A 16,371-nucleotide genomic window follows, 5' to 3' on the forward strand; every position below is an offset into this window, starting at 1 on the left:
TTGTGTGGTCGTCGTTTGGTGATAATTACAAAATACGAACACACAAAGTCCGTCAAGTACCAAATCACATTTTATTGTTATAAATATCACATCTTATAAAAAGATAAAGATTTAAAAAGTAGTAGTAGTAAAAATATTTGGCAAAAATAAAGAAAGTAACGTCATTTCATCTTGTGTGAAATACAGATTAGTAGTGCAGAGAAATGTGGCGGGACTGTGGTCTGACTGTGGCACACAGCACTGAGGGAAATACATTATTCCTTTGTAATCTGATTACAGAAACTATTTCAGTCACCCAAAAGTGGCAATGATTTTCCACCTAGCATATTTCATAGAATTTAGACAGGTTTCAGTATGTAACATGACAGGTTATTTTAACTTCAGTCAGTCTGTTTCTGTTCTTTACGCCACTAAGCTCACCATCCCCCGGCTCTAGCTTCATTGTCTGACGTACAGACAGAAAGAGGATCGCAAGTTTCCTTCGACAATCTTCTCTTCCTTGATCATATTTACATATCTGCCCAGAATCCACTCTGAATGCTAATTAATTAGCCTGAATTTTAAAAAAAACACTGCGGCCAGCTGACCACACAGAAATCTGATGCTCGGCTTCACAGCAGAACTTTGGCTCGAACGGTTTTAAAGCTCTTCGTGTCGTTCCTCTTCGGCTTTAGCAGAGAAAACCTACACTCACGTACATTTTAAAATCTGATTTCATTGTTCTGTAGCTTTAATCGATAGAAAAACAACTCACGTACAAAAATACAGTAGAAAAAAAACAAACTAGAAATGAGGTATAAAACAAATTTACAAAACAATTATTTGGGGGTTATATCTTTAAGGTGAGATAATGGGGGTGGGGTCAGGGTGAGTGGAGGGGTTGTAAATTTGCTCCGACGGTCGATCTGGCAACAGGAAGCTATCTTGCTTCCTACTGAGTGTCCTTTCTTCTGAGGGACACCGGAGAGGGCACTTTTATGGGTGGTCCTGCCCTCTGATCAGGAACTGCTCCAGAACTTTAGCACCAAAGGACCCCGCGGCTGCCAGTCCGTCGTTAGTGGGTCCCTGAGACACAGAAATCAGGAGTTTATAAGACAAAATGGCTCATTTTTATCACATCTCAAGTGGAAGAATCCTTTTTTCTTTAAATTTATAGCTGCGGGAGGAAATGAAGAGTCTGATTTTCTCTTCCTGTGTGAATCCGAATGTGACGAGATGAAAGCTTTAAGTGCTGCGGTGGCCTAATGACAGAACAAACAGACCCTCCATCCTGAACAAAGCCCTACACTTAACAGCTTGTGGTGACTGAGAATCATCTCCGTAAAGAGCATGTGTGAGTGTGTGTTCATGTATTCAACAATAACAGCTTTTAAGCCTCCTAACAAGTGTGTTTTAGAGCTGTCATCATGGTCAGAATTACACCGCTCATCTTTGAAGAGAGCGGCTGTTACTCTGTCTGAGGCTTTAGAAAGTGTGCAGACGTGACATTTACAGCAACGCACACGAGCGATAGCCGTCATCCTGACCGTTTTCACAGCTCTTCCATCGGGAGCAGATTTACACTGCGGCTCTGACAACGACACCGACCAAGGTGCTACTTTAGGGATTATCCTGTGTTTAGAGGCCTACTTTGTACTTTAACATGAGGCTTTGAAAGGACATGAAGCCATCTGCAGACATCAACACATCAAACATGACGCACACAAACACCAAAATACAGGTAGAGGGTCGCGCACAGCTGTGTAATCATTGTTCTTTGGTCTCATGTACGCAAAACACACAGGTTACAAGTAGAGGGGCGCAGACAGGTGTGTAATCATTGTTGGTGGGTGGGTGTCACACAGGTAAAGGTGTGGAGTAGAGTCGTAAGCCAGCTGTCTGATGGGTGCAGGGCGATGAAACAAAGTTTGGCTTCTTTGTGCAATAAAAAATGTGTTTAAATCAGCTGAAAATACATGCTAATGTGCTGCTTTCACAAAGAAGCTCATATATCCTGTGATTCTACAGGACCTGAATGCATCGTTCTCCTCCACCACCCTCCTGTGTGGGGTTAACTGTGTTTTTTTTTGGTCTCAGCCTTCAGGGTTAAGGTGACATCTGGTGGGAGTTGACCAATGTGATGACATCACTGCGCACAAACCAATGAGCTCACTGTCTGGTGCACCTTGAAGTCTGTGTGTGTGTTTGTGTGTGTGTGTTGTCATTATACAGAGCCAACATTACTCATCTGAATAGAGTCTGAAAAGAGTGTGTGTGTTTATCTTCTATTAAAATGTAAAAAAAAAAAAAGTACACTTATCTCACCTGATAGACACTGGCTGGTTGCTATGGCGATGCCGTACAGGTGAGAGCGCTGGTCAGGCAGGTATTCATCAGTGAACTGACTGCTTTCTTTGCTCACTGCGATCACTCCGTCCCTACGAGACGGCAGACAGAGACAGCTCATTGACCACCCGTCAGTAGTGAAGCATAAGATAAACAGAGAGATGAACAAACATGGCTACCTCCTCCAGTCAGTGTAATAGAAGTGGTTCCTGTAGTAGACCATGCTGAATGGATAGTTGAGGCTGGAGTGGATCACTCTCCGACCTGAACCATCTGGAGACACGCACTCTAAACGCTTCGTTCCTGACGTACAGAGAAAGAGAAAGGTGCATATTTACTTGTGTAAAGTATCATGAAGTAGAAAGTACCTTAAAACAGTACTTTAGTATTGTACTTAGATAATGTTCTTGTACTTTACTACCAATAATGGTGGAAGCAGTTGACCAGTAGTCACAGTGACTGTGGTGTTTACCTGCATCGGCCCAGCAGACCTGTCCTGAAGACGAGTCAAACGTCAGAGCGTTTGGCAAGCCGACCCCGTCAGACACCACCACCCTGCGGTTCTGACCGTCCACCGACGAACTCTCGATCTTCGGAGCCTCTCGGTTCCAGTCCGTCCAATACAGAGTGCTGAGGGGAGAAGAACAGGAGCGAGGGATTAGACGAGACACGACGCAGGATCCAGGCTGGATTTCTGCATCGCGTTGAACACTTCAGAGAGGACAAGTAAACATATTTTTGCAGTCGCTGTGTTTTTGCTTTGGTATGGAGCGCTGAGATCTGGCTAATATAATGAGACAAGAGGAAAACCACACACACACAAGAGTGGGTACAAGAGCAAAGGGCTCGAGGGACCGGCTGTCTCACGCTGATGAGGTCACGGTCAGGTTACTCTGAGCAACATGCGACCTCTGACCCTCGGCGTTCCCTGGGCTTTTTTTGTGGCTGTTTCATCTGCATGCATCAGAACACACTGACCGCACTGACTAACACAAGTAGACATGTTTTCATTTTGAATAAGCTTCATATTTCTTCTGGATGTGTTTTTGTGGCGAATCAAATCATTTTTTTATTGTTTGCAACATTTCAAAACACCTAAATGTGGATGTGAGCAGCTCCGGGCAGAGTGTGTGTGGGCTGCTCATGACGCCACGCTGCCTCTCATCTGTGTGTGATGGGGTACATGTGGGGCAGTCCGCTGGGAACGACAGGTAACACACACCACATGAGCAATCAGCTCACACACACACACACACACACACACACACACACACACCATATGTTTATGAGTGTGTACGTTATTCAGTTTGATGAACCTATGGGCGAGCAGATGTTGGTGTGAGACATTCATACACGTGCGCATGATTTTATAATGTGTGTGCTCGCTGTGTGTGGTTATGTTTCTGCATGTGTGTGTGTGTATGTGTGTGTGTGTGTGAGACGGCAACATGTGCTGGCTCAGAAATCACAGAGCACATGCTTAATCATAAGTGTACCCGTGTGAGGCAGTAATTACCTTTAGGACTTGGCTTTTTGTCAGACATGCGCACACACACACACACACACACACACACACACACACTTGGCCTTCAGTCAGAAAGTATACTTCAAACCGTCAATCCAAATAACGTGAAACGCACATTTAAGGTTTTATGAGTCGGGTTATTGCTGCGATGTTTAATCATTTGTATCACACACATTAACACACGTACACACACAAACACAAACAGACACTCTCTGACTCACACAGTGACACACACACTCTCTGTTGTGAACACACACATGTACATGCATACCTGTTGATTATGTGATTAGTACCAATGATGAAAAGCAGATGTTATTCCTGCAGAGCTGACCGATGACAGCCCTGTACTTTCGTGTGTGTGTGTGTGTGTGTGTGTGTGTGTGTGTGTGTGTCCAGTTTTCACAACATCAGTAAATCCGGTGCAGTTTTCTTGGCTCAGAAAGCATTTAAAGTCACCTAAATGACATTATTTTCAAACACACTCCGCCCTGGGAACCACCACCCATCGATTTTCCTTATCGCCCGTCTCGCACTGATGAGGTCATGTTTGTGTCACAGTCTCCCGACTCTAGAAACCAGACTCAACAAGAATCCTCTCCGCTAAAGGCTTTAAATATTTAAACTGCGCTGCACTAATGAATTAGACACAGGCTGTGTTGACTCATAGCCTGTCTGAGGATTAACTGTGTTGGACTTCATGATCGCGGTAATGGGCTGGAAACCATCTGTGCGCTCCTCTGATATGAAACCACTCTGGATACAGTGAGAGCTCGTTCTGCTTCAGGATGTTACACGCGATCGCAGAGAGAGTGTGTGGGCGCCTGTTTATTTGTACGTGTTTGCAAATAAACCTTGCCGAAGCTTCAGAAGTGGCAGGTTTTGTGAGATGGATGAGGGCAAACGGAGAGCCTTACCCGGTGGAAGAGACCACTATGATGGCGCGGGGGTTGACCAAGTCCGTGTCGAACAGCGTCCGCCTCCCGCTGCCGTCCAGGTTGGCGCTTTCGATCATGTCGGGGTTTGAGTCGACCCAGAATATCAACCTACGATTGACATCCACCGCCAAACCCTCTGGACTGACCAGATCTACAAGCAGACCATGCAGAAGGTATTGGCATCATTTAAACGTCACACAACTTATAGATATGAAGGTGTGTGTGTGTGTGTGTTCTTACCTGTATTAATGAGGATCTCAGGCTCGGCTCCAGGAGACATCGAAGCTCTGTTGATTGTTCTCGCTGACAAATCTGTCCAATAGACTCGGTTTTCTTTGCAGTCGTAGGCTATTCCGACAACTATGGACCCCTGGACACACACACACACACACACACGATAGTAAACAATACCGACACTTAAAAGATGGATCAACTTACTTAGATAAAATGTTAGAACAACAAGAATCTCTTACATGTAGAGTCAGCAGTGTTTTGGCCCGGCTCGCATCCAGTCTGGTACCGTTTAAAGGCAACGCCCCTATTTTCTGTCCTTGAGCGTACAACAGTGTGATGTCAGTGTTTGTGGGCGGGGTCACGTCTGGGCGGGGCAGTGGGCGGACAGTGGGCGGGGCCGCTGAGGGAAGACCTGGGACGAGACGGGATGGATTAAAAAAAAGTTTGTATTCTGTTCAGCGCGTAAACAAACGTGTAGCACGGGTGTGGAGATACTCACATGCGGGTTTGACGACATCGTGCGATCGAGTGCCGGGAACCTCCCGGCCGTCCTGGTCCACACACCAGCAGTAAGTCGACTCTCCGTAACACTGGACTGGACTGAGAGACAATTCAAAAGTAATTTGTCGTTAAAAAAATGATTTAAACTATTGTTTTTTGTTGTGTGTGCGTATGTGTGTGTGTGTGTACCTGAATTGCCCATCTGGCTCACACTGAGGCAGGTACTGCTGTGGCTCTGGTTTGCCGCCATAGTGCTCGATCAAACTGCTCCTCCATCGCTCACACACGCTCTCAGGGCGCTGGGTCGGAACCACGGGGACTGAGGGGGACACGAATCAAACACACCCAACGCTGATACTCTTTTTAAAGTTAAATATAACTCTCCACAGCTCTAAAATTACAATCTGGATCCTATCCTACTGTGATTTGTCATTATTTAGGTGTATTCTTAGTGTGTTTTCTTGCTCTCGTTTATATTCCAGCGAGAGGTGGAGCGCTTGATTGATGGTGCAGGAAGGCCCTGTGTTTAAAGAGGCGCACACTCACACACACATCTTGCTTTTGTCAATACTGTTTACCTCGTAAAATCCCTTTAATAACTCACTTTATAGGAGAGCTTAAGAACTAAACCCAAAACCACTTTAGGCTTCCACTAATGTTTATACTGGCCTCTCTCTCGGTGCACAGTTTCTAAACTAAGACAGAGATTAGGATGATATTTGAAAGGCGGGTGAGAAGAGAAGAGAGACAAAGACTAACAAAACAAGTAGACTGATGTCTCTCACTAAGTTTTTCCAGCAGGATTTATTTCAGTGGCGGTTATGAATCACTTGGTTTTACATCTATTTACTGTTTCACCACATGACCAACTGAATTAGTGGTTCCCGTGTCTCTTCCCAGAAATGGACAGCACATGGACTGTCCACTATATCTATGATATTTCAATCCTCAGGCTGACTTACTGTGTTGGCAGTGAGCTGTATGTGGGCAGGCATAAATACATATACTATGTATTTATGCCTGCCCACATAATAATACTAACTTCAACCAGCACACAAATAGTTTAATGTGGGTGTTTGATGGCTGCATCACGTAAACTGCTAAATTTGCTGCAAATTTAATTCATGAATGCGACTTTTTTCTTCCAGCTGTATTGAGAAAAATGGGATTCATTCATTGTAATTGTACTTTTTTTAAAGATAATTACTTCCTTGTTTTGATATTTTCTTGTTTGGACTGCCTGAGGTTTTTATTATCTTGAAAACTTTCAATAGCAGTCCAATAAACTTTTTATATCAAATGATTTAACAGATATTAATATTGCTAAATTATGGGATAAGATAAGTTTTCAAAAAGCAGCGCATGCATACAACTCATGTGTGTCTGTGTGTCTGTAGGGCGGGTATAACACTGTTTTGTCACTCAGCTGCTCATGCAAACCCGTCCTGTTTTGGTGGTCGCCTGGCAACCGGGAGCAGCTCATCTTACCACCAAATGACCGCTTCAGATGTTCGGATGGTCGTAAATGGAGTTCATAGCTCGAGCTGAATTTATAGGACAGCCTCTGTGTGAACGTTAGAGTCTGAGTGAGAATCGAGTCGTGTGTTTTCTGTGTGCCACAAGGTCATTACTTGTTACATATTTCTCTTAGATTGCTCACTAAGAAGCTCACTAATTCACACACTCTATCATTTTAATATTTTAATCACACACACAAAAACAAACCTTAATTTGTGGGTTTATGAGAGGCTGTGTGCCTGACTATCTCATGGTAAGTAGATTTTGTTACCTTTAAATAGAGCCAGGCAAGCTGTTTTCCCCATTCCCACTTGTTATGCTAAAATAACCGAGAGTCACAAATCATTGGCTGATCAAATATCTATGAAATTCAAAGTGTCTCACCTGATCTGTCACAGTTTACAGGTGGTGTACCAGCTGTTGTCCTGGTTCCTGCTCTCTCCTCTCCCCTACTGTCCACACACCAACAATGTCCAGTGGAGCCGTGACACTGTGACAGAATGATTTCAATGATCAGAATAATAATTAGAACAACAACAGGAGAAACATAAAAACAAAACAAAGGAGAAAGAAGAATCCGTCTCAAGTCTTACCTGTTGAGGTGAGTACTGTCCGTGAGCGTCACACTGAGGTACGAAGGCTCCAAACAGAGGATATCCCTCTGGGCTGGTGGTCTGCACACTGTCTCTGTGCTGCTCACACTGAGTTTTAGGACGCTCCGGTTCATCTGGAGAGAAGGACCAAATTTGGAAGGTTATGTAGTTATTTGGAAACACACAATGGGTTCTTGGGAAACTGTGATTGTTTTCCTTTCCAAATTTGAGAAGCGCACTCAGCTGACTCATTCAAAAGTAAACTCAAAACACATTTATTCACATCAGCCTACAACCACATTTAGGCTGCCCTTAAGTGTTGAACTCAAGAGATCCAGCTCATATTCAGTTTCATTGTTTTATGTGCATATTTAATATTGTTGTATTTTACATCACCTTGTAAATATTGTGTTTTAAATGTTGTCTATGTAATTTATCTACATTTTTTGCTAATGTTGATGGATCCCAAGGTGTCTCCTCATAACTGCGCTCAGTCAATCACTTGTATTCACATTATTTACAGTGTTTTGGGTTCTGATCAGATTCATCTGTCGCCAAGATTTTCTGGTGTGCAAGAACTTTCTAGCAATTAATTCTGACTTCTGCGACACCTCTCTATTGTGAGATTAACAGTGTCTCCTTCACAGACTTACTGTGAGTTATTTTGGCACAATCCATACAACCATCTGGCGTGCATCATGCTCATTTCTCATTCTGTGGGTCTGCAATCTACAACATTTGGCTCGTTTCTAGCTCTTCTCATATTGTATAAACTCTATACTATAAATATTTCTGGCTGGCCTCATAAAGAATGTTTGTCAGCTTGTACGGCTCATCCTGAATGCTGCAGAATGTTTGTATCTAACTCCAAAACTTTATCATCCTTCACTCTGGCCTCCTGCTTCTTAGCTGAGATGTTAAAACTACCTTGTTATATCCACTGTAAACATAGTCCACAGGGGTCTTTGGCAGGTTAAAAACTAGAATTAGCAGTCTCACCTGATTTGTCACAGTCTTTAGGTGCTGTACCAGGTGGAGTCCTGGTTCCTGCCCTCTCCTGCCCCGTTCTGTCCACACACCAACAATGTCCACTAGAGCCGTGGCACTAACACAACAAAGAAAGATAAATTCAAGTTAGTCAAAGTATGATCACTCAGTGGTAAAGTTATATAGGTGTGTCAGTCAGGCTAACCTGCAGTGGTAGGTACTGTCCATTGGCATCACATTGGGGTATATAAGCTCCAACTATAGGATACCCATCTGAAGTAGTAGCCTGCACTCTCTCTCTGTGGTGTTCACAGTGAGTTTTAGGACGCTCTGGTTCATCTGGAAAACATTTACAAGTTTACGCAAGTTATTAAGGAACACAAACTGTTTCTAGGAACTCTAAAATTGCAGGTCTGGTTGATATTAACTCAATTCCACATCAGCCTACTGAGTTAACCAACTGTGGGACCAACGAGCAGCTTGAATTAGCGGTCTCACCTGGTTTATCACAGTCTTTAGGTGCTGTACCAGGTGGAGTCCTGGTTCCTGCTCTCTCCTGCCCCGTTCTGTCCACACACCAACAATGCCCAGTGGAGCCGTGGCACTGTAATAGACACAAAGGTCATTGTAGCTGCAACAACAAAAAGGGTGCATAGATATCTCATTTACAAAACAATCAGAATGATACCTGTTGAGACTTGTATTGTCCATTAGCATCACACTCAGGCACAAATGCTCCTGGTATAGGATATCCCTCTGGGCTAGTAGTCTGTACACTGTCTCTGTGGTGCTCACAGTGAGTTTTAGGACGCTCTGGTTCATCTAAGGATCATTTTCAAAAATTAGAAATTTAATGGGAACATGACTAAAACGTCATTGTTTGACTTGTAAACTTAAAAGAAGCCACATGGAACCAGTGAGGTTCAATGAGCAGAATCTTTCTCCTCACCTGGTTTGTCACAGTCTTTAGGTGCTGTACCAGGTGCAGTCCTGGTTCCTGCTCTCTCCTGCCCCCTACTGTCCACGCACCAACAATGGCCAGAAGAGCCGTGACACTGAGGCAATAATGAAAGATAATTTACGCATTACGTCTACAATTCTATTCAAGTAATGCAAGTAAAATCATAACACAGATGAAGACAAAAATGTTTACCTGCAATGGTGAGTACTGTCCATTAGCATCACACTGAGGTACATAGGCTCCAACTATAGGATATCCGTCTGGACCGGTGGTCTGCACACTGTCTCTGTGGTGTTCACAGTGAGTTTTAGGACGCTCTGGTTCATCTGGAGACGAAAAGAGTATACATTTTCCTCAGTCCCTGTACTCTGATACTTTACTGAGCTATCTAGCTAACGGTAGGTATAGCAATCAGCAGTTAGCGGTTACTCTGGTAATATGCTGCCCACTATTTGTTTGAAGTTTGAAACTGCATAGGCTACTACTTGAGGTTAACGCTGGATGTGTGGACTGGGCTGTGTTTGTATAAAAACCTACAAGAGCCCTTTAAAAAGGCACATTTTAAAGGGAAGACTGGAGCGATGTTAATTTGCTTACTGTTTAATTTTATAAGTCAGTTGAAAAAGTGCAGAAGGTTATAAAATCCAGTCGGTTGGTATCAACAAAAAACAATAACAGAGTCGGAGTAACGTTTTCCACTTCCCACCACACACGCAGTCTTGCGGTGATATCACCTGTTTTTCCAGGCATTCCAAGGCTGTGACCCAATGACCTCAATCGCGCACCACTTACAAGGTTAGACACACACTCACGTAAACGTGCTGTCTGTTTGACTTGTCATTGAGTTGAGGAATTAGTGGGTTCGCGGGTCAATGTTTAGCAAGAAAGCCTCAAGAGCCGTGACATAATACACCTGCTAACGCTGTTACTGCTGATAACAAAACCGTTTCAAGCACTCGTGTGAAACTGAATAAAGGGAGAGGCCTGTCTATTCATGTTTATTTCTAATTCTCACCTGGTTTGTCACAGTCTGTAGGCGGTGCACCCGGTGATGTCCTGGTTCCTGCTCTTTCCTGTCCCCTACTGTCCACACACCAACAATGTCCAGATGAGCCGTGACACTGAAAAAATACACATTTTCAGTCAGAAATTCTTATGTTAGATAAAATTCAAAAACAATATTAGTTCATCTGTCTCAATTATCAGTCATTACTGCTGACCTGCAGTGGTGTGTACTGTCCATTTGCATCACACTGAGGTACATAAGCTCCGACTATAGGATATCCGTCTGGACCGGTGGTCTCAACACTGTCTCTGTGGTGCTCACAGTGAGTTTTAGGACGCTCTGGTTCATCTGGGGAGGAAAGCATTAAATGTATTTTAATAGACATTGAAAATTTGAAACCAAAATGTTGAACTATTCCTTTAATGCCTGAAAGTCTCTCCAGTTAGGTTGTCTGTTTAAACAATGATCACACTCCAGAGCTGTGAGTTTCCTCCAAATCTGATCAAATTTTGTTAGCTTGACAGTCAAAACAGTTAAGATCTCACCTGGTCTGTCACAGTCTTTGGGTGCTGTACCAGGTGGAGTCCTGGTTCCTGCTCTCTCCTGCCCCCTAGTGTCCACACACCAGCAATGTCCAGTGGAACCGTGACACTAAAAGAACAATTACAGAAACCATAATGAATTCATCAAGCTTCAAAGTTACAGTTTAACGATTGATATGAAAATGTTTCATGGACTTAACAAATTAAAAGCACTGACTTGTAGTGATCTGTACTGTCCATTATCATCACACTGAGGTACGTAAGCTCCGACTATAGGATATCCCTCTGGACTGGTAGTCTGAACACTGTCTCTGTGGTGCTCACACTGAGTTTTCACACGCTCTGGTTCGTCTGTAAATGAAGAAAACGAATAAGTTAAGATTAACATAAAGGTTAGAAGGCAGGTCCCTTTTGATGCATGTACAGTACTGAGGCAAAACAGGATGGTGTCATCTGCATATATGAGCATTTCAGGTGGTTGAATGGCCACGTGTAGCATGCTGGATTAAAACTTAGACCTATGAAAACAAGCTGACATTCTTCAGCAGCTAATGCTACATCTTTGTATGAAGGTCTATAGAAAGTGGGGGAAGCCCATCATTGTTTATTGGCTTCGTTGACTTTTAAAGGGGCAATCCACCATTTATACATAATGAGTTAATTTATTGGTTATGGTTATTGCCTAAAACCCTAATACGCCAAGACAATATTTGTGAGTGCACCTTCCTCACCTGGTTTGTCACAGTCTGTGGGTGTTGTACCAGGTGCTGTTCTTGTTCCCGCTCTCTCCTGTCCATTACTGTCCACACACCAACAATGTCCAGAGGAGCCATGACACTAAAGTACATGATATCAGCAACAACAACAATTTATTTTTATTGTAATTAATTTAAGTTAATCTCTCTTCATTTGGAGGTGAAATAACGCTCTTTAAAACACTTATTTGGGACAAACCTGTAGAGGTATGTACTGTCCATTAGCATCACACTGAGGTGCATAGGCTCCTGTTATAGGATATCCCTCTGGACTCGTGGTCCGTACACTGTCTCTGTAGTGTTCACAGTGAGTTTTAGGACGCTCTGGTTCATCTGTGGAGATAAAGATGAACAAAATTAAGGAAGAAAATGAAAAAATAAACAAATTTGATTCTTTTCCTGAAGCTCAAGGGAAAGAGTTTGAAGTTTGAAAACTCAAATATTTCAGGCAATCACTCTTTGATGCTTTTTTGATACAATAAGTGTGTTTTTGTCACTGGGTTTTCATCTCACCTGGTCTGTCACAGTCTCTAGGTGCTGTACCAGGTGGAGTCCTGGTTCCTGCTCTCTCCTGCCCCCTACCGTCCACACACCAACAATGTCCAGTGGAGCCGTGACACTGTCATGAATTATTTCCAATTTCTTTACATCACATAACCCAGATCATCAATCAGCCATGCACTTCACCACCAGTCAGTGCTCACCTGCAGTGGTCGGTACCGTCCGTCAGAGTCGCACTGAGGGACGAAGGCTCCAACACTCGGTGGACCATCTTCACCGCCACTCTGAAGACTGTCTCTGTGCTGCTCGCACTGGCTCTTTGGGCGAACTGTCTGTCCTGTAGACAGACAATTGAAAAAATACCTTTTAGTATTGTTAACGTTGTATTTGGTTAATTTTAGATATGCATTGTTATTTATACAGTATTTATACATCACTGGGAGTGACCCCAAAGTAAAAGTGAACTACATGTACGTGTGTACATAATGTCTACTTAAACTATGGGTCGACTGATAACCAGATCCGATATTTAGCATTGCTCTGATTACTGGAATAACTGATTTGTTATCTGATAGTAAATTACTTTAAAAATGCACGTCTTTGGCTTTGACGCAGCATGTAATCTGCAAAGTAACTAGTAACTCAAATAATCAAATAAATGTAGTGGAGTAAAAAGTACAACGCGCCTCCAAAATGAAGTGGAAATATTAAGTAGCAGAAAATGGAAATACTTAAATAAAGAACAAGTAACTCAAAAATGTACTTGAGTAAATGTATTTAGTTACATTCCATCACTGTGCGTGACATAAGTGGTCATTTTTACGGACCTTCCTGCTCGGAACAGTAGAAACCATCGCCATAAAACCCAGCCTGGCACTGACACTGGTAGGAACCCAGTCCGTTGATACATCTGGCGCTGATGTGACACGGAGAGGAGCTGCACTCGTCTACATCTAAGGAAATAGAAGGACCGGGAATGAAAACGTAACAACCATAAATGTAGAAACACCTCAGATTGGAATTTGGAAATAAATACATCCTCGACTATCTCCGCATATTTATACTGAGGTATAAAATGATATTTGGCTGCTGGGTGGAAATAATTCAGTTCAGTCGTACTGTATCTTATCAGTTTATGGTTTGAGGTTTTGGATGAATTCAAGGCTTTATGTAAAGCGTAACATTATCTGTCAAGGAGGGAGGTGGGGAGGATTTAAAGGAGGTTCATGAGGAGTTCATACTGATGGGTGAAAGGAGGACACACACACACACACACACACACACACACACACCATACGCGTCGGCAGGACCTCTCTCCTCCACACATTCCGAAGCAAAACACACATTGTGTCATTGCTCCATTTGTCTTTCACTTTCACCCCCCTCTCCCCTGCGTTATCTCACCCGCTCCCTTCTCACATTAGTCCTCTCATTCCCACCCTCACATTTGTCACCCATCCTCCCCTCTCGCTGTGTTTCCTTACTTTTGCAGCTGTGCGTTACTGTTGCGGAAGAAATGTTATGCCTGCGCTCGGACAAATATGTGGGTCTCTTCCAAAATATTCGGCTCGCTTTGGAACATGCAGCAAAATATCTCTCATGTGGTGGAGAATGGGGAATGACATGGTTGCTGTTGTTGCTCCTTTTTTGATTTGCGTGTGAGGAGCATTACATTTATCATAATTACAGTACACGCAGGAGGACGGGCTGACACAGCTTGATTCAACACAGAGCAGCATGTTTAGCGGTTGTAGTTGACGTTTTGCTGAAGCCAAGCCTTTATTTTAGTGGCTTTTAATGATATCCCTGTTGATGTAGTGTTTTCAGTTAGATGATGGAGTGTCATGAAGCTGAGCTCAAAGGCAAACCACTACAATGGGCTTGTTTTTCATTTAGAGAAGAATTAGCAGGTGTTGAAACATGCCTTGAAACAACAGACACAAAAAGTAAAGAAAGGGGGGGTTAAGTGATCCTGCTTAGGGAACTTTCAAGTACTAAACAGATGCCTCGACCCATTCATCCGCTACAATCTCTTCTCTGAATGGTCCCAACTGCCGATATATACACCTGCACTCAGAGCACAGTTGAGCAGCAGCGAGTACGGTACAATCAAAGCTCAGTAGGCTGGTTAAACTATGTTAGAAACAAAAAATAATGCTGCTGATAAAGACTAAAGACTAAATTTTGATCCTCGAAAAACTCAAACCCATGTCATCAGCACATCTTCGGTATATTTCACTCATTGCAACTCACCAACGCAGGTACGCCCGTCGAAGCCAAACTCGAAGCCGCTCTGGCACTGGCAGCGATGGCTCCCAGGCAGGTTCATGCACTGAGCGTGAGCGCCACATGAAGACAAGCCCTCGGCACACTCATCTATGTCTGCAGTGAGAGGAGAGGAGAGAAAGTGAGCACGTTTTTTATATGAACTCATGAGCCTGTAAACCAGGAATCCTCCATCTAACAACGTGTCGCCTGCTGCATGTGTCTGAGAGTTGAAGCTGTAATTAAAGGTCATTACTGGTGCTTTTATGTGTACATTATACGTATACGTAACCCCACACCTGGATTCTTGACTGCACTTTTAAATGTACTTTGCAACGTACAGAACAAAACCACACACAGATGATGTGACCAGAGAGACACACTGAGGCCCAATCATGGGAACTAAGCCCGAGCCTGGGGCTTTCCTAGGGCTGTCAGCAGGAGAGAACGACCTGCTGCTGGGCTAATGACAGGCCACGCACCGGCTTAAAGCGCTGCATGTCCCTATTAAATAGAGAATTAACTGGAAGAGAAGAGAAGAGAAGAGAAGAGAAGAGAAGAGAAGAGAAGAGAAGAGAAGAGAGAGGGACAGACGATTGCCTGTACTTGACCCGTCTACACTGGATGGACAGATGTTGATGAAACACAGACATGCTGCCTTGAACTGTCTTTAACTTGCATGTGTTTGTGTGTGGGGGGGGGGCACCATTAGACTAAACAAAGCAAAATGAAGCACTTTGAAATGTACATACACTGTCACGACAGTATATCCAGAAAGACATCTTGAACAGTGTATGTGTACTTGCGTGCCCGTACCGTAACAGTTGCGTCCATCCCCTCTGTAACCAGTAGCACACTGGCACTGGAAGGTCTGTCCCTCCAGGGGGATACACTGAGCCGTGGTGTCACAGTCATGGGTTCCAGCATAGCAGGGGTTGACCAGCTCCGGACCGGTCGGCTCAACTGCAGAGCAGAGCAGAGACGGATTAAATGACATGAGAAAGAAACATAACAACAATATACTGATTAGCAATTTAGCAATTTAATTTCCACCACTGCTGACACCTTGTAAACGCTGCTTCTGGGACCCAAACTTTCGCACAATCACCGAAGCGGAAAGTATATTTTCAGCTTCAGCAGCACAGATAGAGATGAGACAGAAAGCAGTGACACTAAAGTATAACATGTGGTTCCAGAGAGACATGTCAAGGAAGATCTACTGCACAGCTGCGCGGACTAGCAACGCTTCAAACTGTCCTGAATTAAGATAAATTAAGATGTGGATTATTCGGCAGTAAAACTCCAATGATTACGGCGATGATTACAGGACAGCCTAACCAAACACACATGTAAAATCACTCCAGACAAGTTCCCATAGGGACGGTTTCCTCCTAGGAAGTGACTCCCTTCATGCTCTCAATCGTCAACATATGGATGAGGTTAGACACACATATACATGAGAGACAGACAGAGGGATGAGTGAGCGGATGTGTGTTCGGGGTTTCCTCATACCGACGTACAGCTCGGGATATTTACACAACAAACCTCAGACTCATTTTATGGAAAGCGCAGAAGAAAAGAAGAAAGGAGAAAACTCATGGGAAATCATTAGAAAAGAATGTAAAGACTTCAATAAATGAAGTGCTTCTCTACTTCAATATGTTCCCGAGTGCATACATCAGGATGGGGGGTGGCACTTAATTAGTACTGGTTTCAAGACGAG

The 16,371-nt window shown here is 43.5% G+C and overlaps 1 protein-coding gene across 3 annotated transcripts in view; it reads right to left on the minus strand.

Annotated features, from left to right (window-relative positions):
• Positions 1 to 52: 52 nt before the first annotated feature.
• The window catches only part of nid2a (nidogen 2a (osteonidogen)), a 35,002-nt gene continuing 18,683 nt past the window's right edge, over positions 53 to 16,371 (minus strand). Inside the window, exons 15-42 of one of the 3 annotated variants that reach the window (XM_084347607.1) lie at positions 15,465 to 15,611; positions 14,637 to 14,765; positions 13,211 to 13,336; positions 12,587 to 12,720; positions 12,396 to 12,501; positions 12,082 to 12,215; positions 11,859 to 11,964; positions 11,345 to 11,478; positions 11,131 to 11,236; positions 10,800 to 10,933; positions 10,595 to 10,700; positions 9,772 to 9,905; positions 9,568 to 9,673; positions 9,307 to 9,440; positions 9,117 to 9,222; positions 8,824 to 8,957; positions 8,631 to 8,736; positions 7,632 to 7,765; positions 7,423 to 7,528; positions 5,710 to 5,839; positions 5,519 to 5,619; positions 5,259 to 5,431; positions 5,026 to 5,155; positions 4,765 to 4,936; positions 2,798 to 2,955; positions 2,505 to 2,628; positions 2,305 to 2,417; positions 53 to 1,065 (exon numbers count right to left, since the gene is read on the minus strand). In XM_084347607.1, the coding sequence (XP_084203733.1) occupies positions 1,055 to 1,065; positions 2,305 to 2,417; positions 2,505 to 2,628; positions 2,798 to 2,955; positions 4,765 to 4,936; positions 5,026 to 5,155; positions 5,259 to 5,431; positions 5,519 to 5,619; positions 5,710 to 5,839; positions 7,423 to 7,528; positions 7,632 to 7,765; positions 8,631 to 8,736; positions 8,824 to 8,957; positions 9,117 to 9,222; positions 9,307 to 9,440; positions 9,568 to 9,673; positions 9,772 to 9,905; positions 10,595 to 10,700; positions 10,800 to 10,933; positions 11,131 to 11,236; positions 11,345 to 11,478; positions 11,859 to 11,964; positions 12,082 to 12,215; positions 12,396 to 12,501; positions 12,587 to 12,720; positions 13,211 to 13,336; positions 14,637 to 14,765; positions 15,465 to 15,611 (3,434 nt within the window). In that variant the 3' untranslated portion in view covers positions 53 to 1,054. The remainder of the gene's footprint in view (positions 1,066 to 2,304; positions 2,418 to 2,504; positions 2,629 to 2,797; positions 2,956 to 4,764; positions 4,937 to 5,025; positions 5,156 to 5,258; positions 5,432 to 5,518; positions 5,620 to 5,709; positions 5,840 to 7,422; positions 7,529 to 7,631; positions 7,766 to 8,630; positions 8,737 to 8,823; positions 8,958 to 9,116; positions 9,223 to 9,306; positions 9,441 to 9,567; positions 9,674 to 9,771; positions 9,906 to 10,594; positions 10,701 to 10,799; positions 10,934 to 11,130; positions 11,237 to 11,344; positions 11,479 to 11,858; positions 11,965 to 12,081; positions 12,216 to 12,395; positions 12,502 to 12,586; positions 12,721 to 13,210; positions 13,337 to 14,636; positions 14,766 to 15,464; positions 15,612 to 16,371) is intronic. The other 2 variants (XM_084347608.1, XM_084347609.1) reach the window with 2 other exon arrangements.

Source organism: Pagrus pagrus (assembly GCF_965226575.1).
Source record: "Pagrus pagrus genome assembly, chromosome: 24".
NCBI lineage: Eukaryota > Metazoa > Chordata > Actinopteri > Spariformes > Sparidae > Pagrus > Pagrus pagrus.